The sequence below is a fragment of the Balaenoptera musculus genome, chromosome 6, assembly GCF_009873245.2.
Source record: "Balaenoptera musculus isolate JJ_BM4_2016_0621 chromosome 6, mBalMus1.pri.v3, whole genome shotgun sequence".
Taxonomy (NCBI): domain Eukaryota; kingdom Metazoa; phylum Chordata; class Mammalia; order Artiodactyla; family Balaenopteridae; genus Balaenoptera; species Balaenoptera musculus.
The window spans coordinates 57,770,119-57,797,010 of record NC_045790.1 but is presented as its reverse complement, the minus strand read 5'-3'; the positions used below and the strand labels follow the sequence as shown (position 1 = coordinate 57,797,010).

The following is a 26,892-nucleotide window of genomic DNA, read 5'->3' as shown; positions in this document are numbered from 1 at the left end:
TAGAATGATGCCATAAGTTCATATTGAGCAAACTCAAGCAGGCCTTCACAACCACAGCTTCTCTAGTTACCTAGTCGATCCAATCTTCACAATAAGTTTTTCACACTTTCTCCCCTGGCCTCAAATCTTGGACATACATGCCTCTCCACTAGAAGATGGCCTTCGCTCTTATATACAGAGAAAAGAAAAAGATTTATTAGACAAGCATTCCCTCATCGTCTAACAAACTACAAGCCTCCCTATATCTGAGTGCAAACCATAATCTTTCCTATCGGTACCGTAGAAGGGCTGACTACACTTTCCAGAGCCAATTACTTTTTCTTGAATTGGGTCCTGCATCTCACTCTCTTAGGATGTTTACCATATACTCTACCCCTTGTCTCCCATATATCTCGATTTCTCCATCCTCGTTGGATTCTATCGATTAGCTTTCAATCCCTGGCAGGACAAAACAAACCACATCCTGCTCCAGTCATCACTTTCTCTCTCGCCTACCTCTTACTGCCCCAGTTCTGAGAAAAGCTGCGTGTTCCTGCTGTTCTCCATGTCTTTCCCTTCCATTCACTTCCCAGTCAACTGTGCTCTAGCTCCTGCCTCATCTGCGCATCTCACCACCTTCACCTGGGTCGTCAGTATTGCATCAAAAGGAGAAATTTTCACTCTCTTCTTACTTGATCTTTTGTCAGAATCTGAGTATTCATAACACCCTCCATGAAACACATTCAGTTCTTTCTCTGTATCCAACTCTCCTGGTTTTCTACTTAAATCTCTCACCATGTTAACCTTATTTCTTTAGCAGGATTTATTACCTGCTACCCAGCTTTTCAACGGTGGAGTTCCTCAAGGACCTAGCCAAGGATTTGTCTTTACTTCCTCTTTTCTTCCCATGTGATCTCATTCCAGCTCAGGGAATCAGTTATCCCCTAGATGCAAATGATTTACAGATTCACATCTTCAGCCCAGAACGCTCCTCTGAACTCCACAAGTTTATCCCCTTCCAACTTTATGTCTCCATTTCTATGTCACAAAAGTACCTCAAATTTACTGTGGTTAAAATAAAACAAAAAATACGCCTCCAAAAGTAATCCTCTTCCAATATTGCACCACGATCCATTTTAGGGCACATGCTGCAAACCTAGGTGTTATCACTGACAATCTGCATTAACTCTCTCCCTCTCTCATACTCAAACTACCGCTAGGTCCTATTACTTCCAAACTATCTATAGTGCATTCACTTCTCCCCATCTCTACTGCCACCGCTCTGGCTTCATTTCATTGTCTCATGCCTGGGTTGCTCCTAACTTTGTCTCCTAATTTTCTCTCTCCATTGAGTTAAACTCCCTTTAGTCCAGTCTCTGAAATTTTCATTTTGCAATAGAAAATTAATTGTAACATTTCCATTTTTAAAAATATTTCCATTGATCCTCATTTGTCTTAGGATAAAGACCAAAGGCATTATAAGACTCAGCAGGATCTTGCCTGAATCCATCTCTCTGTGCTCTCTGAGCTACGCCCTGGTGGGCTTTTAGTTTCTTGAATTTACTTGGTCCATTCTGTCTTTGATCATTCTGTACCATCTGTCTAGAACCTTCTGTCACTCCCAACAAATTCCAAGTTATCTTCTCTCTTTCCTCAAATAGCAACTCACTTTTTTACTTCCTAACTCAAACCTTCCCTGACCTCTGCTTAGATCAATGACCCCTATTACATGGTCTCAATGAACCATTTTTAGTCCATAAGTTTCTTATACGTTTAAGACATATTCCTATACTTAGAAACACATTCCTAAAGCAGGTACACATATAATTTCCCCAAATTTGCTAACGTTGCCATTTTATCACTGAGTTCCTTTTTCACTGAAAAGTGGAAGTGGGTGAAACAGGTAACTCTTGGGGATTTATGCCTCTCCTAGATCAGGAAGTCAAAAACATTTTGAGGCCCTTCTCTTGCATTAGAACTTTCCAACTTGAAACCTCATCAAGCTTTTCTCTTTCCTCCAAACCAGCCTCATGACATGCCTAAATGTCTTTTAGTTACCAGCAAAGCGGTGATCCTAGTTCTAATCTCATGCGGTATTAGGTAAGGTAAGATGACTCTGTAAAGTGAGGAACTAACATATACCCTGCAAATTCATATCAACCAAATCATATGAACTGAAAGAACTTGCTTGAAACGCAAAAAAAAAAAAAATTGCTTTTGGACATAGAGCAGCTTCCCATATGGGTAAAATTAAACTTTATACTCTGTTTGCCTGTCTAATTCAAGCCTGAAGTTTAGCCTTCAAATACCCTTTTCAACACAGACCTTCACTATTAAACTAAGGGAAAATAAATAACTTGAGAATCAATATATCTGGAAAGCCCTCGACTACTTATAAAGTAAGCTGTGTTTTCCCAGTATATTAGATTTAATTAGATAAGTTAAATATAACCTTCAGAATTTTAATTATCCTATGTAAAGTTGTACTAATTTTATTTAATATGTTATCATCAAGGGGCCCAGTTCCATATAATTATCTGGGAAGGTGAGCTCTGGTCTTCGGGGCAGTCCCACTTCAAATTCTGGCAGGCTTTTTGTATTAACAGTCCATACTAGCATTCTCCAACTCATTATTTAACTGGGAGGTCAAAATTTGTCTCAGAGTTTAATGATGAATGTCATGCCTTGAATAATTTTTTGATTTTTTTTTTTTCTTGGCTTTGGTCATTTGGGTATATATTGTTTAAATCAAATTAATTAACCACAGGAAAACCAAAGCAGGTTGAATGATCTTTCTAGTTTCTCTGTTTAAATTAAGGTTTCTAATCTTTTAAGCTATGTGTTGTCAGACAAGTTATTAATTGTCTTAAGCCTCATTTTCCTCATTTGTAAAATGGCAGATGATAGTGCTGACTGTGGCTAGCCTCTCCCTTTCCCTCTCCTCTAAATTCTCATGACAATCTACTGATTTTATTGTTCCACATTTAACGTACATTTCCATAATCTGTGGCCAAGTGCATGTACCTGATTCCTCTTGGTTCTAAGGTTTGTCTGGGGCAGTCCTATTGACATCTAATTGTTATGGACTTCTTAAATGTTTAGCAATTGTCCTAGGAAAAAATATCCTGGTTGGGTCAATCATTTTATGGTCACAGAGGCATGGTTGTGGTGCAACACACAGACTCTGGAGCCAGACTGCCTAAGTTCAAATCTTTCCTCTCTGGTTCTGCTATTGTGTTGCCAGGGCAAATTAGTATACCACCTTATAGCTTCGTCAGCTGTAAAATGAAGAGGACCGTTGGTGTGAAGATTACAGCAGTCACTGTGTGCAGTGTCCTTTGAAGAACACCTAGTAAGTCCTCTGTCCCTATTAACTATTAGCAGTATCAACTCTATGATCTTGGCTGGGCCACTTAGTGTCTTTGGGCCTCACTTTACTCACCTGTAAAAGGGGAGACCACCTACCTCACAGGGTTATTGTGAGACTTAAGTGAAATGCTCTAACACCTTCAGTAAATTGTAAAGCTCTATACAAATTTAAGCCTTTACCACTTCAATTAACAAACATATGATGCATGAATTAAACATTAAACAGCTTATACACACTGAGCTGCTAATAGTGGTGCATGTGTGTTATGAAACAACTTTGCTTCCAAGAATGTCTTTCTTTAAAAGAAAAAGTAGATAATAAATTTAAAATTTTATAAAACGCCCTTATTCTTCATTTCCATTTTTCATAAACATGAAAGGGTTGCTATGGAGTTAATTTACATTGGGTACCTTCTGGCAGCTTTTTCTCTGAGTACAATCTGTGGGGTGCTTTTTTTTCTTACCAACCAGAGTAAAACCCTGCTCTATAGAGTCACAGAAGTCCTCTTTGTCACCACAACTTGCTTCTGACGGATGGTGGCATTGCTAGAGTTTCTGACCAGCATTCTGCCCCCCTAAATGTATTCAAAGAGAAGGTTGAAGCCCCACAAAATTCCTGATACTAGAACCTGCAGTACCAATGTGGCTGTTTCGTGAAAAATCTGGCCCTTCGCTGAGGGAGCTCCCAGCTTCTCCACACAAAAACCAAGTGTGAAATCACGGAAGCAAGGAGCTACGTCTGCATCATGTTTACAAGAGACAGATTTATTTTCAGATGGTGAGGAGTTTGGAGGTGGGGATCAAGACCTCTCAATTATCGTGGCCGGAAATGAGGAAAGCCTGGTTTCTGTTGATAAACAAAACAGCCCTTCAATCATCAAAATTGTATTTTGACAGAAAAACAAATTGGAAGCATCTTTGTAGCTAGCTTTCACCTAAATACAAGTTAGCAACCCACCCCAGAGCTCTGGAATCGATTCTGTTTTCTCCCCTCATTTCTCCCTTACAATACTTCACAAAAGCTCCACTCTAATTTCTGAACTGCAAGTGGCACCGCATGGCACACGGCTTCTTGTCATATTTGACGATGCCACATGAACCAACCTAGAAGACTGGATGGGTAACTTTACGCTATTATCCCTTTAAAAAACATAGTGAATATGAATTATGTAGGGATTTTTGCTAACAGGAGATTTGCTTTTCATTTCTTATGGTTCTTATACTTTTCCCTAGTTTTGTCTTTTGCTCTTGTCTTTTCCCCAGTTTTGTCTTTTGCTCTTGTCTTTTCCCCAGAGTGTTTAGAATATATTTCTGGGAATCTTTACTTCATTTCTAGAACAGAGTTTTTTCCATAATGGTTTGCTTTCTTTTTCTGTTTTGTAATAGTCTCTGATCTTTGTTACCAAAGTTTTATCCCTTTTCTTTGACTCCCATGTCAAATATTACAAAGAAGAAGTACATAAATAAAACAAAGAAAAATTGAACAAGCTAAAGAAAAATACTGAGAGAGAGAGACTATATTCTGCAATATTCTCAATCCATTCAGAGGTTGGGAAATGAAAAAGAAGTCTGTCACCAATGGACTAAAATGTCATTTCCCAAGAACCAAGCTAATTTGGTAAATAGCCATTAAAATCTTTTTTTTAATATATAAAGAAAAGTTTTGAAATCTAATAGTAAAAACTACAGATTATGTGACACTATTTTCATCTTTTATCTACTCTTTCCCTGAATAGACAGTACATGTTTTTAATAGACTCAATTTATAGCCCATATAAACTATATGGACTGTTCCTTCATTGTTTGCAACTATTTTACCTTCTCTAAATCTTTCTCATCATTCAAAACTTATTAGATATCAGCTCCTTCTGGAAATCTCCCTTGACATCCAAGTTGGGCTAGAATTCTACAGTATTTATGTTTCTACAGTACCTGGCAGTACTTGCTCCATTATATTCTTATTATCTATTTCCTGTATCTGTTTTCCCACTGTAAGGTAGGGCTTTATCTCAATCATCTTTCTATTTCCAGACCTAGTGCTGGCAGTACAGTATGTCTAGAGTACATGTTTGTTGGATGCCAGCTGAAAAGTCTTAATGGATGGGTAAGATGTGGACGAATAACAAGTGCTAGTCTTTGTCTTGCTTGTGCAATATCACATATGCTGTCCTCTGCCTGAAACAGCGTCTCCCCACCCCCGCTCCCATGGACCAGCTTATTGTGATTCTTTAAGCCTCAGCTTAGATGTTAATTTTTTCAGGGCCTCTTCCCTGAACTACTAAACTGGGGTTGGGAGCTCCTCCTGTGGCCTCCCCTATCCAACTAACTTTTGGTATCACAGGACTCCACTCCACCTGACTCTCTACTTGTCCAAATTCCCCAATTACCTACACTATGTAAGAGCCATGAGAAAGTCAGCATTCTCTCCACTGAATTCCTGCAACATTGTCTGGCACTGTGGTGGGAGATCAAACAATATCCATAGAATATTTAAACAATAGAAAAATAAAATCTCCCTTTCATACTAAATTTTGTTGGAATCAAAATCACACTAATATTCCATTCTTCTTTTTAGTTTTCTAAATGATAGAAACAGAAGAGTGGACAAAAATGGAGACTAATATAAATGGAGACTGATTTCACTGATACCTCATGTAAAATGTACACAAAATTAAACTCATTAATTTCCTCCTGATCTTTCATCCTTCAGGATGAATGGCAGCATCATTTATTTTGTCATCCAAGCTCAGACCTCAGAGTCATCTATGACATTTTCCTCTGCCGTGATCCCTCCATTAAGACAGCTGCCAATTCCTACTGCTCTGTCTGCGTCTGCATCCCATTTCCACCATCACCATCTCACTTCGGAATCTTGTTACTTGCCTAGAGTCAACTAACTGCACAATGACTGCCCCAAACTTTTCTCTGTGGTGCTCCAATTCTTCCGATATGCCTTCAGGAGCCATCTTCCCTAAGAACTTTCCTAAATTATGTCACCAGATTGCTACTAAATGTAAAGGCTCCAACCATCCATAAATTATGTATAAATGCCTCTGCTTGACCTTCAGACCTTTCATAGCAAGTTTCATCCAAACTTGATCATGTGGAATAGAAGAAATGACAAAGGGTTTAGTCTTATCCCAAGCCAGGAGCACAGTTCCTAACATGCAGCAGACACACAATAAATATTTCCTAAAATGGAAAAGAAGGAAACTTGGGTATTACACAGATGATATCATGCCACTCTCCTGCATAAAGTCCTTTCATGGATTGTCACTATCTACAGGATACAGTTCCAACTTCTGAGCACAACTGGGCTCTGGTATACCTGCCTCTCACTACTCTTGCCCTGGCTCTCTGAGCACGTGCCTTATGGAATCACTTGCTTCCTTTACTAATGAGCCTTTGCATACGATTTCCTCCCTCTGATTTTTTTGTATGCCTCTTATTTGTCCTTCAAGATTAAATTCAGAAACTTTCTTGACACATTTCATTCTGGATTAGCTACTGTTAAGATAGAATACGACTCTATCGCTAGCACGTATTACATTTATTTCTCTGTATTCCTCACTCTATGGTAAACTCTTTGACGACAGGGACCCCATCCTCTTTTTTTGTTCTCCAGGGTCTACCACAGTACTCATACTTAATATACTTTGGTGAAAACACTTTTTTTCTTCTACTAGCTACCATCAACTGGCTATACACAACCAACAAACTACTTAATTGACTGGATTTAATTTCCACTTCAGGCCCATTGGCCTCTACACTGTGCTCCATCCAAACCAGAAAAAATTACATTTTCTAGCTTTCACGTTTCTTCTAATGTCATTCTGAACTTTAACTTGTTGAAATTTCTCCCATCTTTCAGCACACATGTAAAACAGCAGAGTCTTATACTGGTTTTTTTTGTATCCAATTTCCTAAAGTTTCTTTTAGCATTGTAGTATTTTCTAAGAATTCCTCACAATTACAATAACATTCGCCAAATATCAGTTATTCGACTATTCACATCATTCTATACACTACGACGTAAACTTCTTTATGGTAAGGTTCATGTTCTATTTGTCTGTCTCTTCTAAATTATATCATTTCTGGAACGTAAAAAAACACTCTCATTAATGTTAAAGTGGTGAGAATCTGTGTCACAATGAACTCTAGAACACAATGCAACAGAACTTGAATAACAAAACAGTGAGCCTGTGCAGAAGACTCTCACTCTACATACAGCAATATAGTCTTTTATGACCACCTATATATATATATATATACCCGAGATTTAACCATTTTTTTCTTGCTTACATGCATTTCTATCCTTTAGCCCTAACCTTCGATCAACTTACTTTATATTCTCATTTGCAGGTACTTCGGGCAGTTGCACGGTAATCATGCCATCCAAGTTGGTCTTCCCAATGAAGGCAGGCTTGGTACGTAGAACATCTGGTGCAGTCTTTGCGGTTACCCTGTGCTGCAGCCCCCCAGCACTGTTGCCACGATTTGTCAGCACAAATGAATATGACTTCTCAGGCTTCAGGTTGACAATTAACTTCTGGGTAGCTCGGCCATCCACTTCTTCTACCATTTTCCCATCATCATAAAGAATCTAGAGAGATACAACCAATCAAAGAGATTTGGTTATCAGTCAGGCAATGAATATTTTCTAACTAATGTGGTACTTGCTTATGGAAAATACATATGGGTCATTTCTAATTTGGGGCATTTCCTAAGCCCGTAAGTGCTCATAAATTCTAGAGATGGCATCAGTTTTCTTTTGTTTCTTATTGTGTAATGATACAATGTTTCTAAGTCTATCAAAAATACACAAAGAAATGTACAATAGCTTAACAATATTTGGCCCCTCAGTTGTCTGTGATCTTAAGGGAATGTTGGCAGAAATGCTCTAGGTTTCAATGCATCATCCACATCACTTTTTTCCAAACACTTCCATTCTTGTTCCCAAATATATTTTTACTTTCAAAAATGTTTCTCTATTCTTTCTTTCACAGACTTGTACTTCTTGCCAACATTTGCCAATATCTCTCAATGGGAAACTGAAGTTTAAAATATTCAAAGAATTCAGGCCAATTAACAAATTACTTAAATCCCAGGATACTGCATCACAAACAGGTAGAAACCATGTAAATGTCATTTCCTGATGAAAAAACAAAAGCACTAGCTTAGATGTAAAAAGTTCAACTTGGAAGTGCTAGGTGACCCACAAAGAATGCCGGCCCTGGGTTTGAGCTCCTGCCTCCTCTGGAGAGGGGAAAGGTCACACTGCCAAAGAGCCTGACTCAGTCTGTTATGTGAAAGCCACATAAGAAAAGAGAACAGCAAGTATGCGTGGCCGACTCAAAGCAGTCCGTATGCTTTGTAAGTAACTTACCCAGGTGACCTGCCCCCTCCACTTTTACCGGTGATATCTTCTTACACATTAGAAAACAACTTACTTTGAAAGGCATGGCAGAATTATAATTCTCTGGAATCTCCCAAGACAGTAGCACTGAAGTCTTCATTACTGCTTTAACATGAAAATTTTTTGCAAACACTGCTGGAAAAGGAAAAACAGTGTATTTAAACTACTCCTAAAAACGTATGACTCGTCCTTTTCCACGGACGGGAGGGCTTAAGCTAGATGCCGTCTACTTGGATCAGACAGAGAACTGTGATTTGCCTACCTGTTAAGAGCATTCATTTTAACACCTCATCCTCATAAGGATCTCTCCTTTCTCTCCCATTCAGTCAACTATTTTGTGTTTTCCTTACCTGAGAACATTGGGGTGCTGTCAGCCAGACTTGCTTGGCATTCTCTAACTGAGATCTAAGGCCTCCAAGACATATTAAGTTTTACATACTTTACCTTTTTGCTTCTGCTGAACCTATTAATATGAATGGGCCGATCAGTTATTTATAGCTTCAAAATACTGATTTCCAAAGACCGACATTCCTTTAAGGGAGAAAGGCCGTAAGCAGACAAATCCTACCTTGATCCACAGGCAGTGTCCTGAACTGGACACTGGGACTATACGGCCCGGGGCCTTTGCTCGTGTGAGCACGTACTTTTACATCATATGTGGTATCTGGTTTTAAGCCACTGAGTGTCAGAGTGGTGTCAGCTGGAACAATGAGCTGCTCCATTGGAAGAAGAGGGATATTGATATCCCTATACAGAAGGGTGTACTTGGTGATAATGCCATTTCTCTCTGCCAGGACAGGCGGCTGCCAAGATAACTGGACAGAGGTTGACGTGCTGCCTTCTGAGTGGAGGTTTTGAGGGAATCCAGTTGGGACTTCTTCTGGAACAGAAATCTCCTTCACCATCTCCTCCCCAAAGCCCACTTTGTTTCTGGCTGAGAGCCTGAAGATGTACGATGCTCCTTTGTGGATGTCTGTCGCCGTGAAGTGATCTTCTTTTTCGGAGAACTCAAGAGTAGTGAGTGGCTCCATGTCCTTCCGGCCAAATTTTAGACGGTAGCCCTGGAGGGGTCCAAATGTGTCCACAGGCGGGTGCCACTGAACGAGAGCAGTATTCATCTGAGTGTGGTTAATCACAAGCCGGGGTTTCCCTGGAACTGGAGCACACAGGAGGGAATGGTGAGACCACCCTACGTGGGTGTTCGCATTTCAATCACTGATGAACGGGAATGCCACTCCACGGGCATTTCCATGCCTTTACTTATAAAAAAAAGCCAAGGCTTGGTCTATATGTCTTTGTGGAAACATGCTCCTTCTCATACTCTTTTAAGATAGGGTGAGATATTAGAATTTGATAATGGACAGAAAATAGGAATTATTATTGAAATGATAATTTAAGGAGATTTTTAAAAACATCTTCACATTTCGAATCTTAATACATAGAGGTTCATGCCGCAGAGAAATGAAGCTCTGTAAGGATTAGCCAATTAGGTACAGCGAATAAGAATAATAATTAAAATATATTTAATTACTGGGTACATGCAATGTACCAGGCACTGTACTAAGAGCATTACATGTAGCATCTCACTTGATTTACATCCTTCACTCCTGACTATGTGCCCTGCTTAGTTATTATCTTCACTTTGTATAATAAAAAAATGAAACAGAGAGATAGAAAACGGTGCAAAGTTAGATGCGTAATAAGTGAGGATGCTATGAGACAAACATAGGTCTGTCTGAATCCACAGCCCAAACAATTTAACTAGTATGTTGATTATAAGTTTAAAAAAAAAAAAAAGGTAATGTAAAATAATGTTGCTCTTACTGTGGATCTAATTTGCATTTTTTGTTTATACCATCCACATCAGTCATCCTCATCAAGTTTTGCATCTAGTAAGATAGGAATTATATTAAGACCCACCCCATATTGTTGTTATGAATATTAAATGAGGAAATGCATGTAAATGTCTTAGAAAAGTGTTCTACATTTCATTAATAATAATAATTATTAATAATCAGAATATTAAGGTTTTTGTGGTCAGGAGCTAAGTACATAATTTCTTTTCAAGTTAAATGAGTTAGATATGTGAATTGGTCTAATATACTCAATGTATTATTACAACCGTATTTTTTTTTTTTTTTTTAACAAAGAGTAATTATTCCTGGAATCCACAGACAAGGACAGTGGTAAACACCACAGAGCCAGGAGTTTCTTTGGAAATAGTCCAAAGATGAGGGAGGGGAAAAGAGTATTACCAGAATTAAAAATAAGTTAATAGAAAGGGGAGAGAATATGGTCAAAAGGGAGGAAAGCTTACACTAATGGCAATGAAAAATACACAGGAAATGAAAAATAGTATCATAGGGATGTAGATATGTTAAAAACAAAAACAAACTAGAAAGATGTTGAGATAATATACAGAATATTAACTTCAGAAATTACTTGGTTAACCTGCTCACTATATATTTCAGACCCCAGTAGTGGTGTGCTTTGTCCAAGAACACATTCTTTGTGGTATTTCTATCCTTAACCAATGAAGTAATATAATAGTTTTGTTTCACATGTTGGATAAGTTCATAGTAAGTGGGTTCATCATGTTTGGGAAAGTAGTTCCTGAAGTTTTTAATGGCAATTATATACACGTGCTGAAGGTTGACCCAGAAACCAAACCAGTCCAAACCAAAAACTGTAGACTCACTGTTTCTCATGGAAAGGTGTATCTGATATCTTACTAACCAACTAAGAAATTCTCAGAACAAACCCATTCATAAGTTGGTGAGTGCTTGAATTATTCCATTTATTTTTATTTTAAATATATTTAAAATTATTTTCTTTAAAAATCACTTTAAAATAGATATTGGCAAGTATCCTTAATTTCTCTCTATGTGTATATAGTATTTACATGATTTGCCCATTAAAATATCAATGACGTCAAGAATTAAACATTTGAGATTCTGCTGAGAAAAAAAAATGGGTCTTTCAGCAGAAAGTACATCCTTCAATAAACAAAACCTGGTTGAAACTTTTGGGGAAAAACATAACAATTAGGTCTCCACATTTTCCAGGGACAATATATTTTATTAAAAATATTTATCAAGGGGCTTCCCTGGTGGCGCAGTGGTTAGGAATCCGCCTGCCAATGCAGGGGACACGGGTTCGTGCCCCGGGCCGGGAAGATCCCACATGCCACGCAGCGGCTAGGCCCGTGAGCCACAACTACTGAGCCTGCGCGTCTGGAGCCTGTGCTCCGCAACGGGAGAGGCCGCGACAGTGACAGGCCCGCGCACCGCGATGAAGAGTGGCCCCCGCTTGCCACAACTGGAGAAAGCCCTCGCACAGAAACGAAGACCCAACACAGCCATAAATAAATAAATTAATTAATTAAAAAAAAAATATTTATCAAAAGTTTTCAAAACTCTGGTTATGAAGAACTGCATCATAATAAATACACTGTGCACCCTGTTTCTATAAGATGCATGTAAAGGGAGGATAAATAAAACAATTTAAAATTTCCTGCAACCACAAATATAGGTTGCATTGTAATAATATTCGTCAGCCATATATGAGTATGTTTTTATTATCTGGTGTTTCACTTCATAATATTGCTATGGTACAAATTTGGAGAAATTTAACAAACTCGTAAGTTCTAAGAAAAAAAGATCTCATGGCCTTATGAAAATGTACATCTATTCTTCTGTGATAGTCAAAGCTTAGGTTGTACTAATGCCTTTTGTTTTTGATGCTGGCATGCCCTTTCTTGTTCTGGGATATAAACACTGTGGGCTTGTTATCATGAAATCAAAGTAATGCTCTAGAAGTAAGAGTGTCAGTTCTGATCTACTGGTTCCCACTGCTGTGCCAGAAGCACCTCGGTCTGCTCTCCACTGCCAAGACAGTCACTCCTTTCCCTGGCAGAAGTTTCACTAAGCCTGAAAACTATGAGACAATCAGCCTGGAAGCAACAAGATGCACTAGTGAAGAATTCAAGAAAGAAATGAAAGCTGAGGCAGCTAGAGGAAGAACTCCCAGCATTGCCTCAGGAGAGGCTAGCCACATGAAGGGAACACCTAAAATCTCCCCAAATGTGTGAATAGTAGATGCAGTTTAAATAAGCTAGGGTAAGGGTTATGGACAGTTGTGGTATTTCATCCAGGGAGTAACAAGTAGAAAAAAGGGAAAAGGAATGAGGAGAGTTCTGCAACATTGCATGAATGGTTAAGAAGAATTCTCCCAAACTGCACGTATTGGCAATGAAACCCACTCCATCTCTGGCTTCCAGAAATTCTATGTATGAAACATTTACCAACTACTCACTTTATGTAAGGACTTATATAATGGAATGCAGGCATTTGGGTGGGAAAATAGAAGATGGATAATGCAGGGCCCTTGTCCTCTGATCAGTGCACACTCCAGGTGGAGAAATGAAGAGGACCAGTAGATGGTACTGCATGTGGAGTTGGGTCCAAGGTTCTAATGCCTTAGGGTTATTGTGTGGGCCACTTTTAAAGGCCATGCAGTGGCAGGGTCAGTGGGTCTGCTTACTCCAGCCTAGGAGCTGGCAGACTGGCAAAAGGAAAAGAGTCTTAAATACTTACTCTGGGAGTTGGAGGTCATTTTTAGCAGTGTGTTAGTGAGCTTATTGGAAGAAGAAGGCCCAGCTGCACAGTAAATAAGCTAACTCTAACTTATGCCATGACATATAATCTCTTCTCCCTTTTGCCTTTTTGATTATTCTTATCTCCTTACTGTATTCTTCCTCTTAAAAATCTCTCATGACTTCAGAAATGGTACTCATGTACTGCCCTTTACTTCTTCCTAGTAAGAGCAATCATTGGAGATCAACCAAGGCACTCAGTCCCAATGGCTCTAAACTTAGCTTCAATTTAACTTAGCACCTAAGTAGCAACAATCATAAATGACTGAACCTAAGCCTATTACTTCCAAATTCTATGTCATTGTCATCTTTTCTCTCATCCTTAAACATAGCTCCTCAGTACAGTAGTGAAATTCATGTAAAAATATAGAGAAAATTTCAAACCAAAGAATATGCCTAAAACCACAAGATTTCAGGCAGTAGACCAATTATTATGATACAGAGCAATGGGAGTATTAACAAAGAAACTCCAAAAATGTCATAATCATTGAAACATAAAAGCCAACATTTTATTCAAAAGCATCCCTCAGGTTACATGAATCCTACATGGATTGCTTAAGTTATGGCCTGTATTTTTATTTCAAAGATATGATTGTTCACAGATTCTAGAAACAATGTATTATACAGAAACATATCCTAAAACCAGGAATTTTACTATTAAAATAAAATTTCACGAGAATTCCTGAATTCTCCATGGAAGCTATAACTAAATGCCCTTATAATTGTGGTTATTAGGAGCTCACAGATGTGAGCTAAACTCAGTAATTCTTCATAGTTATATAAATACAAGGGATTTTTGTAATACTATATAAAACAAAGCAAATTAATCTGTTCAATAATGACTTTAGAATGGTTTTTTACTATAGGTTGGCAGCAAAGAAAACTAGAGCTTTTCTCTTAGAAGGATTATAAATCTGGATTCTCCCATCTCCCACCCAGGATCAGTAGGGAGGTCTCAAGAAAATAAACGTGCAGACATCTAAATTATAAGCATTCCCTCAATACCCAAGTCTCCATTGATTAAGAAAGATCTGAAATTGTGAATGCAAATTGCAAAATAATTCTGTATATAAGATCCACAATTCTAAATAATGTTCTGTATGGTGACTAAAAAGTGATGAGCTAATCTTAGTGACATTAAAATAGGCAATATCATTCCTTGTTCTAGGATTCGCATCCCCTGGCGATAAATCCTCTACTTTTTTGTCCTCATTATAGGACCTCCCCATCTTATGGGCAATAGGAGTTTGACGCTTCATGTAAGACATTTCAGGCTTATTAAGACACAGTTATAAATATGGGTGAAGGAAATGTATTTTCTTCACTTTGGGGTTCAATTTCAGGGGTTTACCCTCCGTTGTCTACATTCCAATAGAGGCTGATTCCATAGCTAGACAGTCAGCATGTCCCCACTGAACGTGCACCGTATCTCCTATGCAGGGTACTGAATAAACTTGATACAATGGTATTAAAAAAAGAAAAGGCCCAGAAGATTTTGCCTTGAAGGAGTTTTGCCATCTGTAATCCTGCTGCTTGAGGCAGTTCCAGGTGGCGGGATATGAGTGAGGCAAATCTTATGACATTTAGACAAATTTGGCAGTGAGCACAGCACCCAGGAGGGTCCTCAACATCACAGCTGTTCTTTGCTTTATGCCTTTACATCGAGGTGTGTTCCTAAAAAGTTGTGCGAGAAGTGATTCAGGAGGAATAAATCAAATCATAGCTTAAATGTTCCACGGGAGATTTCTACATAAAGGGACTGAAGAAGATTCCTTCAGTAATTATCTCTTAATTTATTGGTTTTATAATGTCAGGTCTTCGGACATGCTGTTTTCCTAATGTGGCCAACCAAAGTGAGACTAAATAGCATTAAGAAGCTTTTTTCTTCAGAAAGGAGCAATCTGGTATTAGTCTTTTTGCTTTTCTTCATTCTCTTTTCTGTTTCCCATCTTTGGTGCAATTTGTCCTCTTTAGAATCCCCACAGCAAGGGGTGAGGAGGAGAACATGACAAAAAATAAAACTTTAAGTCAACAACCCAGTTCAAGACAGCAGCTCTTCTAACAAGGTTTGCTGCTGGGGAGGAGGGGGTGGTGGTGAAGCTGTCACGTGATTTCCCTCCCTAGATGGTCTGCTTTCCAGACCCTGGTAGGACTTGCTCCTTCACATCTTTCAAGTCTCAGCTCAAATATCCTGCCCCTAAGAGATCTCCCATCACTCTTTCTAAAACAGTCCTTAGGGACTGCCCCATCCTTAATGCCCACACACCTTTATTTTGATAATAATCACTTCCTGGCATTTTATTATTATAAAACTCATTTATTCACTAGTTAATTATGTTAGTCAGAAAATAAATTTCAGGAGGTCAGAGTCTTTTTGTTTTGTTGATTGTTCTATCAAAGTACTGGAAATAGTGCCCGATACATAGTATAGGTGCTCAAATAATATTTGTTGAATGAGTGACTGAATAATCTGGGTAAAGCAGGTTATTCAGTTATTTTTACCCTCTGAACTGTATATCAAAAATCACTAAAGTTGACCACTGTACATTTTTCCCTCTGACCAAAACCACCTGTACCATTTGGAAAATTACTCTTTATTGTTGCCGGGAACATATTCAAGATACATATATGCACAGATACAGTTACCTGCCCCAGTGGTGGACACCAGTTTGGGTTTGCTGCGAGCTCCATCTCCTTTGGTGGTGTAGGCTGTGACAGTGAGGGAGTAGGAAGTTTCAGGCTGTAGCCCAGAAATAATCATGTCCTGAAATGACACAAGGGAGTAACATTGATTCAAAACATACACCGCAAACGCCCTGGGGGAACAATCAAGGCAGCCACCTTCCTTCTGCGCATGCGCAAACATTCCCTGCAGCCATGCCAAGCACTGGAAGTTTCATGCCTAGAGCTCATGCTCTGGATGATCTGTCTTCATGCTGACACTGAAGGGGGGTCTTCAGCCATCCTAAGAGGCAGCTCTAAGGGGTAGTAGTCAAAAACCACAAAACCTGGAGTCAGACCTCCTGAATTCTTGAATTTAAACATGCCTTTCCTTATTTACTAGTTTGGTGATTCAGGGCAAGTGAGTTTAACCCATCTGTGCCTCAGTTTCCCACGTGAAAGTTGGAATGTTAGGACCGTCTAGGGCTACTAAAAGATTAAATGAGCTATGTTGGGTAAACACTTAAAACAATGTGTGGCTTGTAGTGAGTAATCCATGCTCTAGCTGCTATGATATGCCAGCTGCTCTCCATGTGCTTCCACTGTAGCCTGGCCCTCAGATTGTGGATGGGGCTGATGCCAAACAGTATGTATTATCACCATGTAAATATTTTACCAAACGGCTGATCTGTTGGCCCTAGACAGCCAGAGAGCCAGAGAAGTTTCTTAGGACTCAAATAGTATATTACTGGTTAGTTGTATAGGCTATGGACTAAAATCATTATAAACTAAGGAGAATTTTCTAATGATTTGGAGGCCAGGCCATAAAACCACATTAACAGGACTTGTTCTACTACATCACGAATATGTGTTCAATTAATTCCGACAATGTAGAAAATGTTAAATATCACAAACTATTTATCAAAACTCTTAGTTTTCTCTTAGTAAGGACCCAAAGCTGTGGTGGCTATAAGAGAAGATAATCGCAGAACTGTTCTTCTAAATGGGAAGTTACATGACTCTTTACATAGAGTGCTGGCTATTAATTTGTTCTGATATTTTCCTTGGTGCTACATACACGCACAGCAAAAACAAAACAAAACAAAAAAACCTTTCAGATCTTTAGCACAGCTATGTTTTCAAATTGAATACAGATAAATTTAAGAAAATATAACATGTCATTGTCTTTTGCATCTAAAGACAACGCAAGTGAGAGTTTAGTGAATGGATTAGACTGTGTGGAGAACAGTGGGATTTTTCTGTGCAAGGCTGTAATGGGCACCACAGAACTCACTGGTTGACTCTGATCCCAGGGATGACAGCTTTCGACAATGTGCTTTTCTCAAAAGTGTAGGAATATCACCAGTGTGGAAATTCAAGAATTTCAGATACTATCCTGAAGAGCTACTGGAAATACTACTCTGTCAGATGAATAGACTAAATCTGGGAGAGAGATCTTATTTTCAGGAATGGTTTCGCTAACATTACAGAGAATATAAAAACCAAGTGAACCACCGGAGAGCAGCATTTAAAATGATGGTACACTGGTGATTCCCAAAATTATGATGGGTGAATGCCAACATTATTGTTTCCAAGGTCCCCCTGATATCGCAGAATGACTGATGAAAGCAGGCCAGGCTAGGAGGAAAAAGAAGCGAGGCCTGGTTCTATCACCAAATCGTGCGGCAAGCAATTTACATACCCTGAGCCTTCTATAAATTTCTCATTTATAAAATTGGGGTTAAACACACACGTCCTTCCCCTCATACAGGTTGTGATAGGATAATGTAAGTAGTGCCACTCAAAATGTTCGAGCCCTCTGTCATGGTCTAATCTCAGCTGGACACACCTCTCTCTGCCTGGATCACATCATCTCTTGGTTTACATTTTCTTTAAGCTGTGGGCATACTTACTTACTCAGTGGTTTCCACACCCTCTGTCTGGGGTAGTGTGACTGATATCAGGGCCACAGCTCCTCACTCTCTTTTTGTTCTCCTAGCCCATCTGCACCCTACTTCTTGCCCCTGCTTGTTAAAAGCTGGCATTCCCGGATGTTCTGTCACAGTCACTCATCTGCTACATTTCTCTCTAGTCCTAAAAAAAAAAACTGGATCCATCTCTAAAACTTAAAGAATTTTTTTCTGCCTATATCCTAAATTCATCTCTAGCCCTGACTTCCCCCCAGGGCTCCAATGGCATGTACTGGGTTGGCCAAAATGTCTGTTCGGGTTTTTCCATAAGATTTTACAGAAAAACCCGAACGAACTTTTTGGCCACCCCAATACATTGTAAATATTTGTTGGATGTTTTCCCTTGACTATCAAGTGTTACCTCCACTTCAACTTAACTAAAGCTTAAATGTCATTCCCAGAAGCAGACTCCCCTTCTTACTTCCATATTTTAATGAATGGTGGAGCATCTTCAAAACTTATGAGTGATCTCTGGTCCCTTTTTCTTCTTCAAATTCTTAGCTAGTTAGTATGTTTTTGTCCATTCTTCCTTTAAAACATTGATCATAACTGTCCCTTTTTCATTTCTGATGCTCAACTTTTTAAAAATTTTTTATTACTTCATGACTTAGGAAAAGAACTCTGTTTCCCTGTCTACTGTATTTTTTTCCCCTCTAATCTATCCATTAAGTTATTGATTTTTAAGCTTCAGGTAATGACCCATTTAGTAGGTCATGAAATCAATTTAGCCATTCAAGACCAGTCTTTTTTAAAAAAATGAAATATACTTGAATATTAAAATTTGCATATATTTAAAGGTAAAGTATTATTTTGTAAAACCTTTATTTTAAACATATGCATGAATTGGTCATGGCATATAATGCATTTCTTACTATGGGTCATGGTCAAAGAAGTTTATAAAACACTGCTACACTGTCAATTTCATGAGAAGTGATAGCTTGACCATCATATTTACCAAGAATCCCTACAAGAGCCCTGTGTTTTGGCAAAAAAAAAAATTTTACTAAACAAAAGAATACCTCCTACCAGCCTTTATCTTTTTGCTCCTTTTAATAATTTTTTATATCTCTCCAGGACTGAAGAGTTAAAGACCAGCTCTTTAGCTTGACACTTTAGGTTTTTCTAACATTATATTAAAATTTAATCTCTTAGTAGTATTTAGTATTAATTTACTAACTTGAATCCTTCAGTCCTGTCAAATTGCCAAGCTCACTGTCACCTGACTATTATCACACTCTTGACTGACTGCTTCTGCTGTGCTGACCTTTAAAAGTACATTCCCACCTCCAACTCACCAACATACACAGACACACACTTTTACTTCTTCAATCCCTACTCATCAGTTAAGTTCTCAAATAAGTTTCAGGACTTCTACCATCCTGGTCCACTGTCTCTAAACTCATAGCTCTTACTGATATTGCCATTCAAATATTAATTAATTATACATTGCTTGAGGTCATCGCTTTTGTTGTATTTTATGGAACTTTTCTGAACTTTATATCCTTCCTAGGCGCCTGGACTGTAAGCACTTAGAAGGCAGGTGTCACATCTTGTGTCCCCCACAGTACCTTATACATAATAAACTCTCAATAAAAAACACCATCCATTCACTAAAATATTAAAAAAAAGAATTCTTCACTCAGTAGAATACTTTCTGCTTCTTGGCATGACTCATGCAATTTCACTCAAATTTGTATGGGTACAACAGAGAATTGCCATTTCTAGATAGAGTTCATTAGTGCCAGATCTAGGTCATGTTATGCACTGAATATGTAACTCTGGAGCAGGATTTATGAGCAGCCCAGAACAAACTCAACATCTCTCGTCTGTGATACCTCCACTTAAAGCATGCCTCCTCTAACTGTGTCACAAGGCAGAGTTAGTAGCAGCCACCAAAACAACATGAACTCACGATATTTCTTAGCAATCAATAGCATCACAGCAATTTCACAAAACAAAAGCCAAAATGAAAAGTGTACCACATAGTGGAAGTACTTTAAAAAATAATTTGTTAGTTCATGCATCCAAGCAAATTGTGATGACATAGTACAAATAAATGAAAGAGGGGTATCAGAAAAAACGACCATTTATAATCTGTTTTGAAAAAGCAGCCCAAAATTACTCACATGTTCAGTAGTATCATCAAATTCCCACTGATTGAGATTAAGAAGGTTGGGGAGGAGGGAAACAAAATAAAAAGAAATGAAGAGAAATTTGTAGCCTGATAAAGGCAATGGTGTCCTCCTTAGATTAAAAAAAATAGAAGAAATAAGCAACTGAAGAGGTGTGTACAATAAAATTCCAAAGAGTATATGTGTGTTATGCTGCCACCTTCATTCCTAATTGAGAAGTTAAAAGTAAATATGTTCTATGTTGTTACCACTAAAACTGGCTAATTTTTTTTAATGCATGGTTCATTGGAATGAATCAATAAGGCATAGCAAAAAGCTGATGCACACTACGTTGTGACATTTATTTTGATTTCTATCTAGGTTACAGAACTCAAGTCACTATTTAGATGAACACCTTTCATTAATATTGAAAATGTACAGTCCCAGTGAAGTCCTGTAAGATGCAAAAAAAATTCAATGAATAGTTAAAGAGAACATGAAATGAGCAAAAACCAAACAAACCAAAAACCAAAACAACACCACAAAGAAAATCAGCAAAATAATAAAGAAAGGCCAAAGTAGAAGAGGAGAAAAAAAAAAAAAAGATTGAGTTGATATTTAAGGCATTTTGTATCATATAATTTCACTAACTACCATATTCCCAATGAAAACAGCAACAGAACTACAGTTCTATAATGTAAGATTATCTATGAACTGAAGAAGGACATCAAAGCATGATGGTCGTATCATTTTATTTCTCATAATTGCAGATGCACCAAATAAAACGTAAGCAGTTAAGGCCTTATTAATTTTATACTATAAGAACTTTCTATTTTATGGGCAGTACAAAATAAATATTTACAAAAAAGCAAGTCAATGGTCCTTTTCCAGAGTCTTAAGGGACACTATGAATTTCCAACTAAATTTATAGAAATGGCCTTCAAACCAAAACCATACAACTGTATTTGAGGAAGATAAATTAGTCACTAAGCCAGACCCCTTTAGTTAGAATGTTTTGAAACTGAAGCAAACATAAGTACCTTTGTGAGTTGATTATATTAAGACTTTGGAGTAAATACAAAGTAAAGACTTTGGGGTAAAAAAACAGGGCCCTTTATAGCCCTGTTATCTTCACAGAGAAAAGAAGGCAAAATTTGGCAATCTGGCACAGCAGTTTTCAACTTTGTTCATAATCTTCCCCACTTGCATGCAAAGGAAGGAATTTTCAATTGAAATAGCTTCAAATTTTCACTAATCCCATCCATTTCCATGCCCAGCTACCAATTTGCTGGATAAGCAAAGCACTCCCCTATTCCTAATACCCCATCGCTATTGGAACAAGCATAGGTAAGCTAGTCCATGGGTTATGTATAATCTCCAGTAGGGCAGTTCTTAACTGAAATCTTCCTCTCCCTTTCAGAAAAATATGTATAGGTAGATTTATTATGGTACTGTCTTTGAATCACTTCTAATTTATTTTTAAAAACTGAAAAAAAAAATTAATGTTCTGTTTTAAACAGCATATTACAAAACCAACTTGTGACTACATGGTTGTAAATCACTGCCTTAGGGTTGATAGAATTTCTCACTTTCTCAACTACTCTTAATAGTTTTATTAATTTGGCTCAGCATAGGGCATCTCATCAATACCCTGAGACACTCTAATTTTTATCATTGTCATTATCTTCATTTTCTGGGAAATGAAACAATTATTTTCATTAGATATGTAATTTGGCAAAGAAATACTAAATAAAATACTATCTGGATACCTTTCCCTGAATAAGAATGTCTATTCTTCAGTGGAAGAAATCATACATTTAGAATTAGATCAACTTAGTTCCAAATACTTTTAGCACAGCGGAAAGTAGATTTATCAGCAAAATTGCTGTTTGAAATTCTTCCCTTTGATTTAATTAAGTCAACCAATTTTTTTGAAGTCAGAAAGGCAAACTCAGATATAGCTGTAGAGCCGTACATCTGTATTTTAAGAAAACAGTTACATGTTTTTAATCAGATGTGTCATTTCAATTCACTTCCTCACTTGAAGTCAACTCTGATTGAGAAGGTAAATATGGATCATGTGTTTTGAAAGCTAGAATTTTGTGAACTTATCTACGAAACAGACTACAGACACAGAGAACACACTTGTAGTTGCCAAGGTTGGGAGGCGGAGTGGGGGAAGGATAGAGTGGGAGTTTGGGATTAGCAGATGCAAACCATTATACAGAGAATGGATAAACAACAAGGTCCTACTGTATAGCACAGAGAACTATATCCAATATCCTGTCATAAACCATAATTGAAAAGAATATAAAAAATGAATGTATATATATGTATTACTGAATCACTTCACTGTACAGCAGAAATTAACACAACACTGTAAATCAACTGTAATTCAACTTTTAAAAAAAGCTAGAATTTTGTATAGGAGTTTTAACATGCCAAAAAAATTAAAATGGGGTCCATTTTAAGGTACAGACTAAAATAAATGTATCCTATAAAAATATACATATGCAATTTCAGAGGCTTACCTGTGCGTCAGCCAGCATGACATCCTTCAGCATGGGCTGGCCCTTGGGTTCACCATTTTCCATCCTCACATAATGCACCTGGTATCCTCTTATCTGGCCATGCTGTTTATTGGGCACAGGTGAGCGCCATGAGACTTTAACAGATGTTGAGTTGACAGCCTCTACCTCGACTTTGCGAGGAGGACCACTAGGAACTGGAACAACATCATTGGATAAAAGAAAATTATAGGCACTTGTCCCACCCAGTCAGAGCATTTTCTTTACTTAGGTTTAAAAAAAAAAAAAAAAAAAAAAAAAAAAAGGCAGACCCACTATGTTTCCTTTGTGGAATACAAACATTTTCAACCAAGGAAAATGCTCAACCAATCTGCTCTACCTTTTAAGAAAAGATCAAAAAACATGACCGATGCCAAAAAAAAAAAAAAAAAAAAAAAAAATGGAAGAAAAAAAGAGTATCAGAGAAATAGAAAAACATGTAAAAAATGTACAAAAGCCAAGGAAGATGCTTTGAGGTTCAAAGCATTAAAGCACAAAGAAGTATAGCATTGAAATAATAACAAAAACTGGTTGTTGATTGTTGTGTGTGTGTGTTTTTTTTTAAGGTTTCTTTTTAGCAGAATAAAAAAGATTCTTGATTATATGGATTTTCTTCTTTATTTTTTTCTCATATCAAAGGTATTCCATACAACAGATGCCAAAAATTGAATGTCGAGCATCAGTGTCTCTGAAATGTGCAAGACAAAAAGGCAACAAGAAGATAAGAAGGCACTTTTGAAAAGTTAACTTCAAAATGTAAAAGAAGTGACTACAAAAACCAAGAAATATGCAGAAGACTTTAGATGGAGGTACAGAGAAGGGCCTGGATTGCAAGGTCATAGGAGCAAACTGTTCTTTTAAAAGGAAGCAAATTACTGTGTTGAGATTAAAAAAGTTAAAAAAAAAAAAAATGCCCAGGCCGTAGCAAAGATAGGTCTCTGGCAAAAACCACTGAAGTTACAGCGATGCTGGGTAAAAAAAATGAGCAGAGAAAAATGCATTACTGTTAGCCTATCAAAAGACAGCAGACCAAGACTGTGGCAGAAGGGTGCAAACTGACGTAGCAGAGGCAACATACCATCTTCATCGGTTCGAATCAACACGGACAAGCTCTCAGGGCCAGGGCCGACATCTGTGTGGGCTGTCACAGTGATCCGGTACTCAGTCCATTTTTCCAGCTGTTCCAAAAGGTATTTGGTAGTGTCCGAAGGTATTCCCAAAATCTCATGAGGTTTGTCATCTTCTCCATCCACTGCGGTATACTTGATGGAGTATTCAGTAATAATGCCATTCTGTTTTTCCACTGGTGGAGGTTGCCAACTTACCAAAATACTAGTGGAACTTGGGCTGGTGCAACTAATGTCTTGAGGAGGAGCTGACGGCTCTTATTTTGGTAGTGAGTTAAAGGAGGGTTTGAGTGAAAGGACAGGAGTGGTTGGAAAAAAAAAATGATAAAACAAAAGAAAAGGCAAAAATAAATAAATGAACAATAGGGCAACAAAACAAAAATAAGGCTTTGAAACTTAAAGTAAATTTTTAAAGATAAATTTATGTACCTTGGCTTAGTAATATGAATAAACCAAAAAATGAATAAATGACCAAAAATAATTGTTAAATAATGGGTGGGGGGAATATGTGAAAATGAAACCTTAAGATAACAGAGCCTCAAATAAAATTACCTACCTGCAATTTAAATTCTTCTTCTAAAACAATCCCTCAGTATTCCCCAGCCCTATTACACAGACTATCGAACTTCAAAAAAGCTGCAAACAGTACAAGATTTATTACATGAGAGTCTGATGATGTTTAAGAGACGCCATTTCAAGCTTTCACTACTGCATTCTAAAATGAGGGCAATTCCTAAATAGTATTCATTTGTGAGAAGGTTCTTAAGTGTGAAAAGTGGCAATAACTGTTGGATGCCCTTCCACCAATTCCAATTTTTTAAGAAGGGAGATAAATAAAAGCCCAACAAACATAAAAGGGTTCCCTCTGACTATCTGAAAAACGGAGTCTTCTGACCAGTTTTAACGACAAGTGTTAACCTAACATTGATCATAGCCCATATACAGTGAGCATGCAGAACGATAAAAGGATGAAAATGAATAGTCCAGGATTTACCTACCCGAGGGTAATGTCAGGCTGGTTGATTCTGACTGTAACTTGTACTTACCCTATGTCAGCTTCCAGCTTTTTTAAAATTATAGCTCTTCTTGAGACACCATTGCTAGTGAAGAATTAGATCCCACCAGCAAATTTTGGTAAAATCAATAAAAATCATCTATCCCTTACAAAATGTCAATAACATAGCCATTAAAAAGAACTGTTTAAAAAAAATCCTGAGAACCATCTGGAAAAGATACGACTTATCTTTCATTTTGTACATAGCTCTTTTCATTTTGTACATAATTATTCATATAAAGTAGGATTTACCTAAGAGTTAAAAGATAAACTTGCTTCCTGCCCATTCTAAAATAAACTAGTCACCTTCTGAGCAATTATTTTCCATCAAATAAATCAAACATATCATTATTTGAAAAAAAATTAAAAGCAATAAAGAGCAATGTGACTGTTATCATAAATTATTTTTAAAGTTAATAATATATATTCCTAAAGAAGAACAAAGAATTGGGATGATATATGAATATATGTTTGCATATATATATATATTTTTGATATAAGGCAATATATATGGTAGAATGAGTAAATCATTTCTAATTTTTTGTATTTGAACATGTAGTTTGGGTATTTCTTTACACTTTGTGAGCCTTAACATTATGTAGTGTCAGGTGTATCTGATTATTTAGACGATCATCAGTCTTTCTTAATTTACATGTCTTGTGTTCTTCATTACAGGCAATCAAAATGAAAAGATCCTTGTACAGACAAAAAGGAAATCCTCATAAAACAGCCTTATAAATTTGGTATAAGGTTTGCAAAAATCACAAGATCATTTTTATTGATTCTGACTAAAGGTTCTTATCTTTCAAATTACGAAACTATTTTATATGCATTATCATTCATAATAAATTGAGTTGCTCATGTAACAGCAAAGACTCATTTGTAATTCTTTTTAAAAAACTGATTTGGTTTTCACTACATTCCTACCTTCAGACCTCCTATTCTGTGAAAGTATATGTAACACCACTTGAAACCTTAATAAAATAAAGAGTGGATAAGCTTTTGATGTGTCTATAAAAAGTCCATTCTGTCTCTTTGTATGTAAGTATGTATGTATGAATATATATGTGTGTGTATGCAAAACAGTCAAGTTTGTGAACCATGCAAAATATAATATTAAAGCATGTCACATTTCTTTTAATTAAGTGTCTGATTTTAAGAATTATCTTCTGCAATATTACTTATTAGCCTGCCTGGAATTCAAAGGAGACATACAATACTGCATTGATTTACATGCTTCAGTTTTAAAAGAAAAGAAATTTTATGGGAATAAGCTATAATCAGTAAGGGATTAAGCAACAGAATCCTAATGCTTTTCATATGAATAATCATGTGTTGAGGAAAAATATTAATTTTATCATCAAAAACCCTGAAAGATTTCAAGTATCTATAGAAAATGAAACGATGGAAGACTTGCTTATATGAAAGGAAATTCATCTTCTAAAAAAACGTAAATTTCATGTTTGCTGATAGGTCTAAAAATCAGGTCAATAGAGCATTCTCTTTATAAAATTCAACGTATTCATTTTATACATATCTATGTCACTAGATAAAATGACATATAAAAATTTAAAAAATCACATATAAAATGTAAAATATTTTAAAAATCTAAGGAAATAAGTCCATAAAACTGTTCAATTCAAGGTAAATGGTTAATAGACTAATTATAGAAACTTATTAATAAAGAGCAAACAATAGTGTTATAAGCCACCAAACTTTCCATCAAAAACAACCTGCCATATAATGCTTTATGCAAAACAATCTCCCCTAGACACAATGAACTCCATTGTGATAAACACAGCTATGCTTTAGAGTAACAGTCCCAAAAAGAATTTGAACCTGAGGAAACAAAATACAATTTAGGATTGCAAATATACTTGTGATTATTCCATTGTTCCTAAATTTGTACAAATACAGATTTTCTGTGAATGTTCCAAATTTCCACATGAACTACTTGCAAAGTTAACAGCAAACTAAGAAAAAA

At 37.1% G+C, this 26,892-nt stretch overlaps 1 protein-coding gene across 36 annotated transcripts in view; it reads right to left on the bottom strand.

The window, feature by feature from the left end:
* Positions 1 to 26,892, bottom strand: part of PTPRD (protein tyrosine phosphatase receptor type D) — a 2,174,486-nt gene that overhangs the window by 148,969 nt on the left and 1,998,625 nt on the right. For 11 of the 36 annotated variants that reach the window (XM_036854271.1, XM_036854269.1, XM_036854273.1 and 8 more), the window contains 7 exons: positions 23,806 to 24,111; positions 22,692 to 22,885; positions 20,176 to 20,202; positions 16,065 to 16,182; positions 9,333 to 9,920; positions 8,799 to 8,899; positions 7,692 to 7,951 (listed from right to left, as the gene is read on the bottom strand). In XM_036854271.1, the coding sequence (XP_036710166.1) occupies positions 7,692 to 7,951; positions 8,799 to 8,899; positions 9,333 to 9,920; positions 16,065 to 16,182; positions 20,176 to 20,202; positions 22,692 to 22,885; positions 23,806 to 24,111 (1,594 nt within the window). The remainder of the gene's footprint in view (positions 1 to 7,691; positions 7,952 to 8,798; positions 8,900 to 9,332; positions 9,921 to 16,064; positions 16,183 to 20,175; positions 20,203 to 22,691; positions 22,886 to 23,805; positions 24,112 to 26,892) is intronic. The other 25 variants (XM_036854295.1, XM_036854296.1, XM_036854298.1 and 22 more) reach the window with 7 other exon arrangements.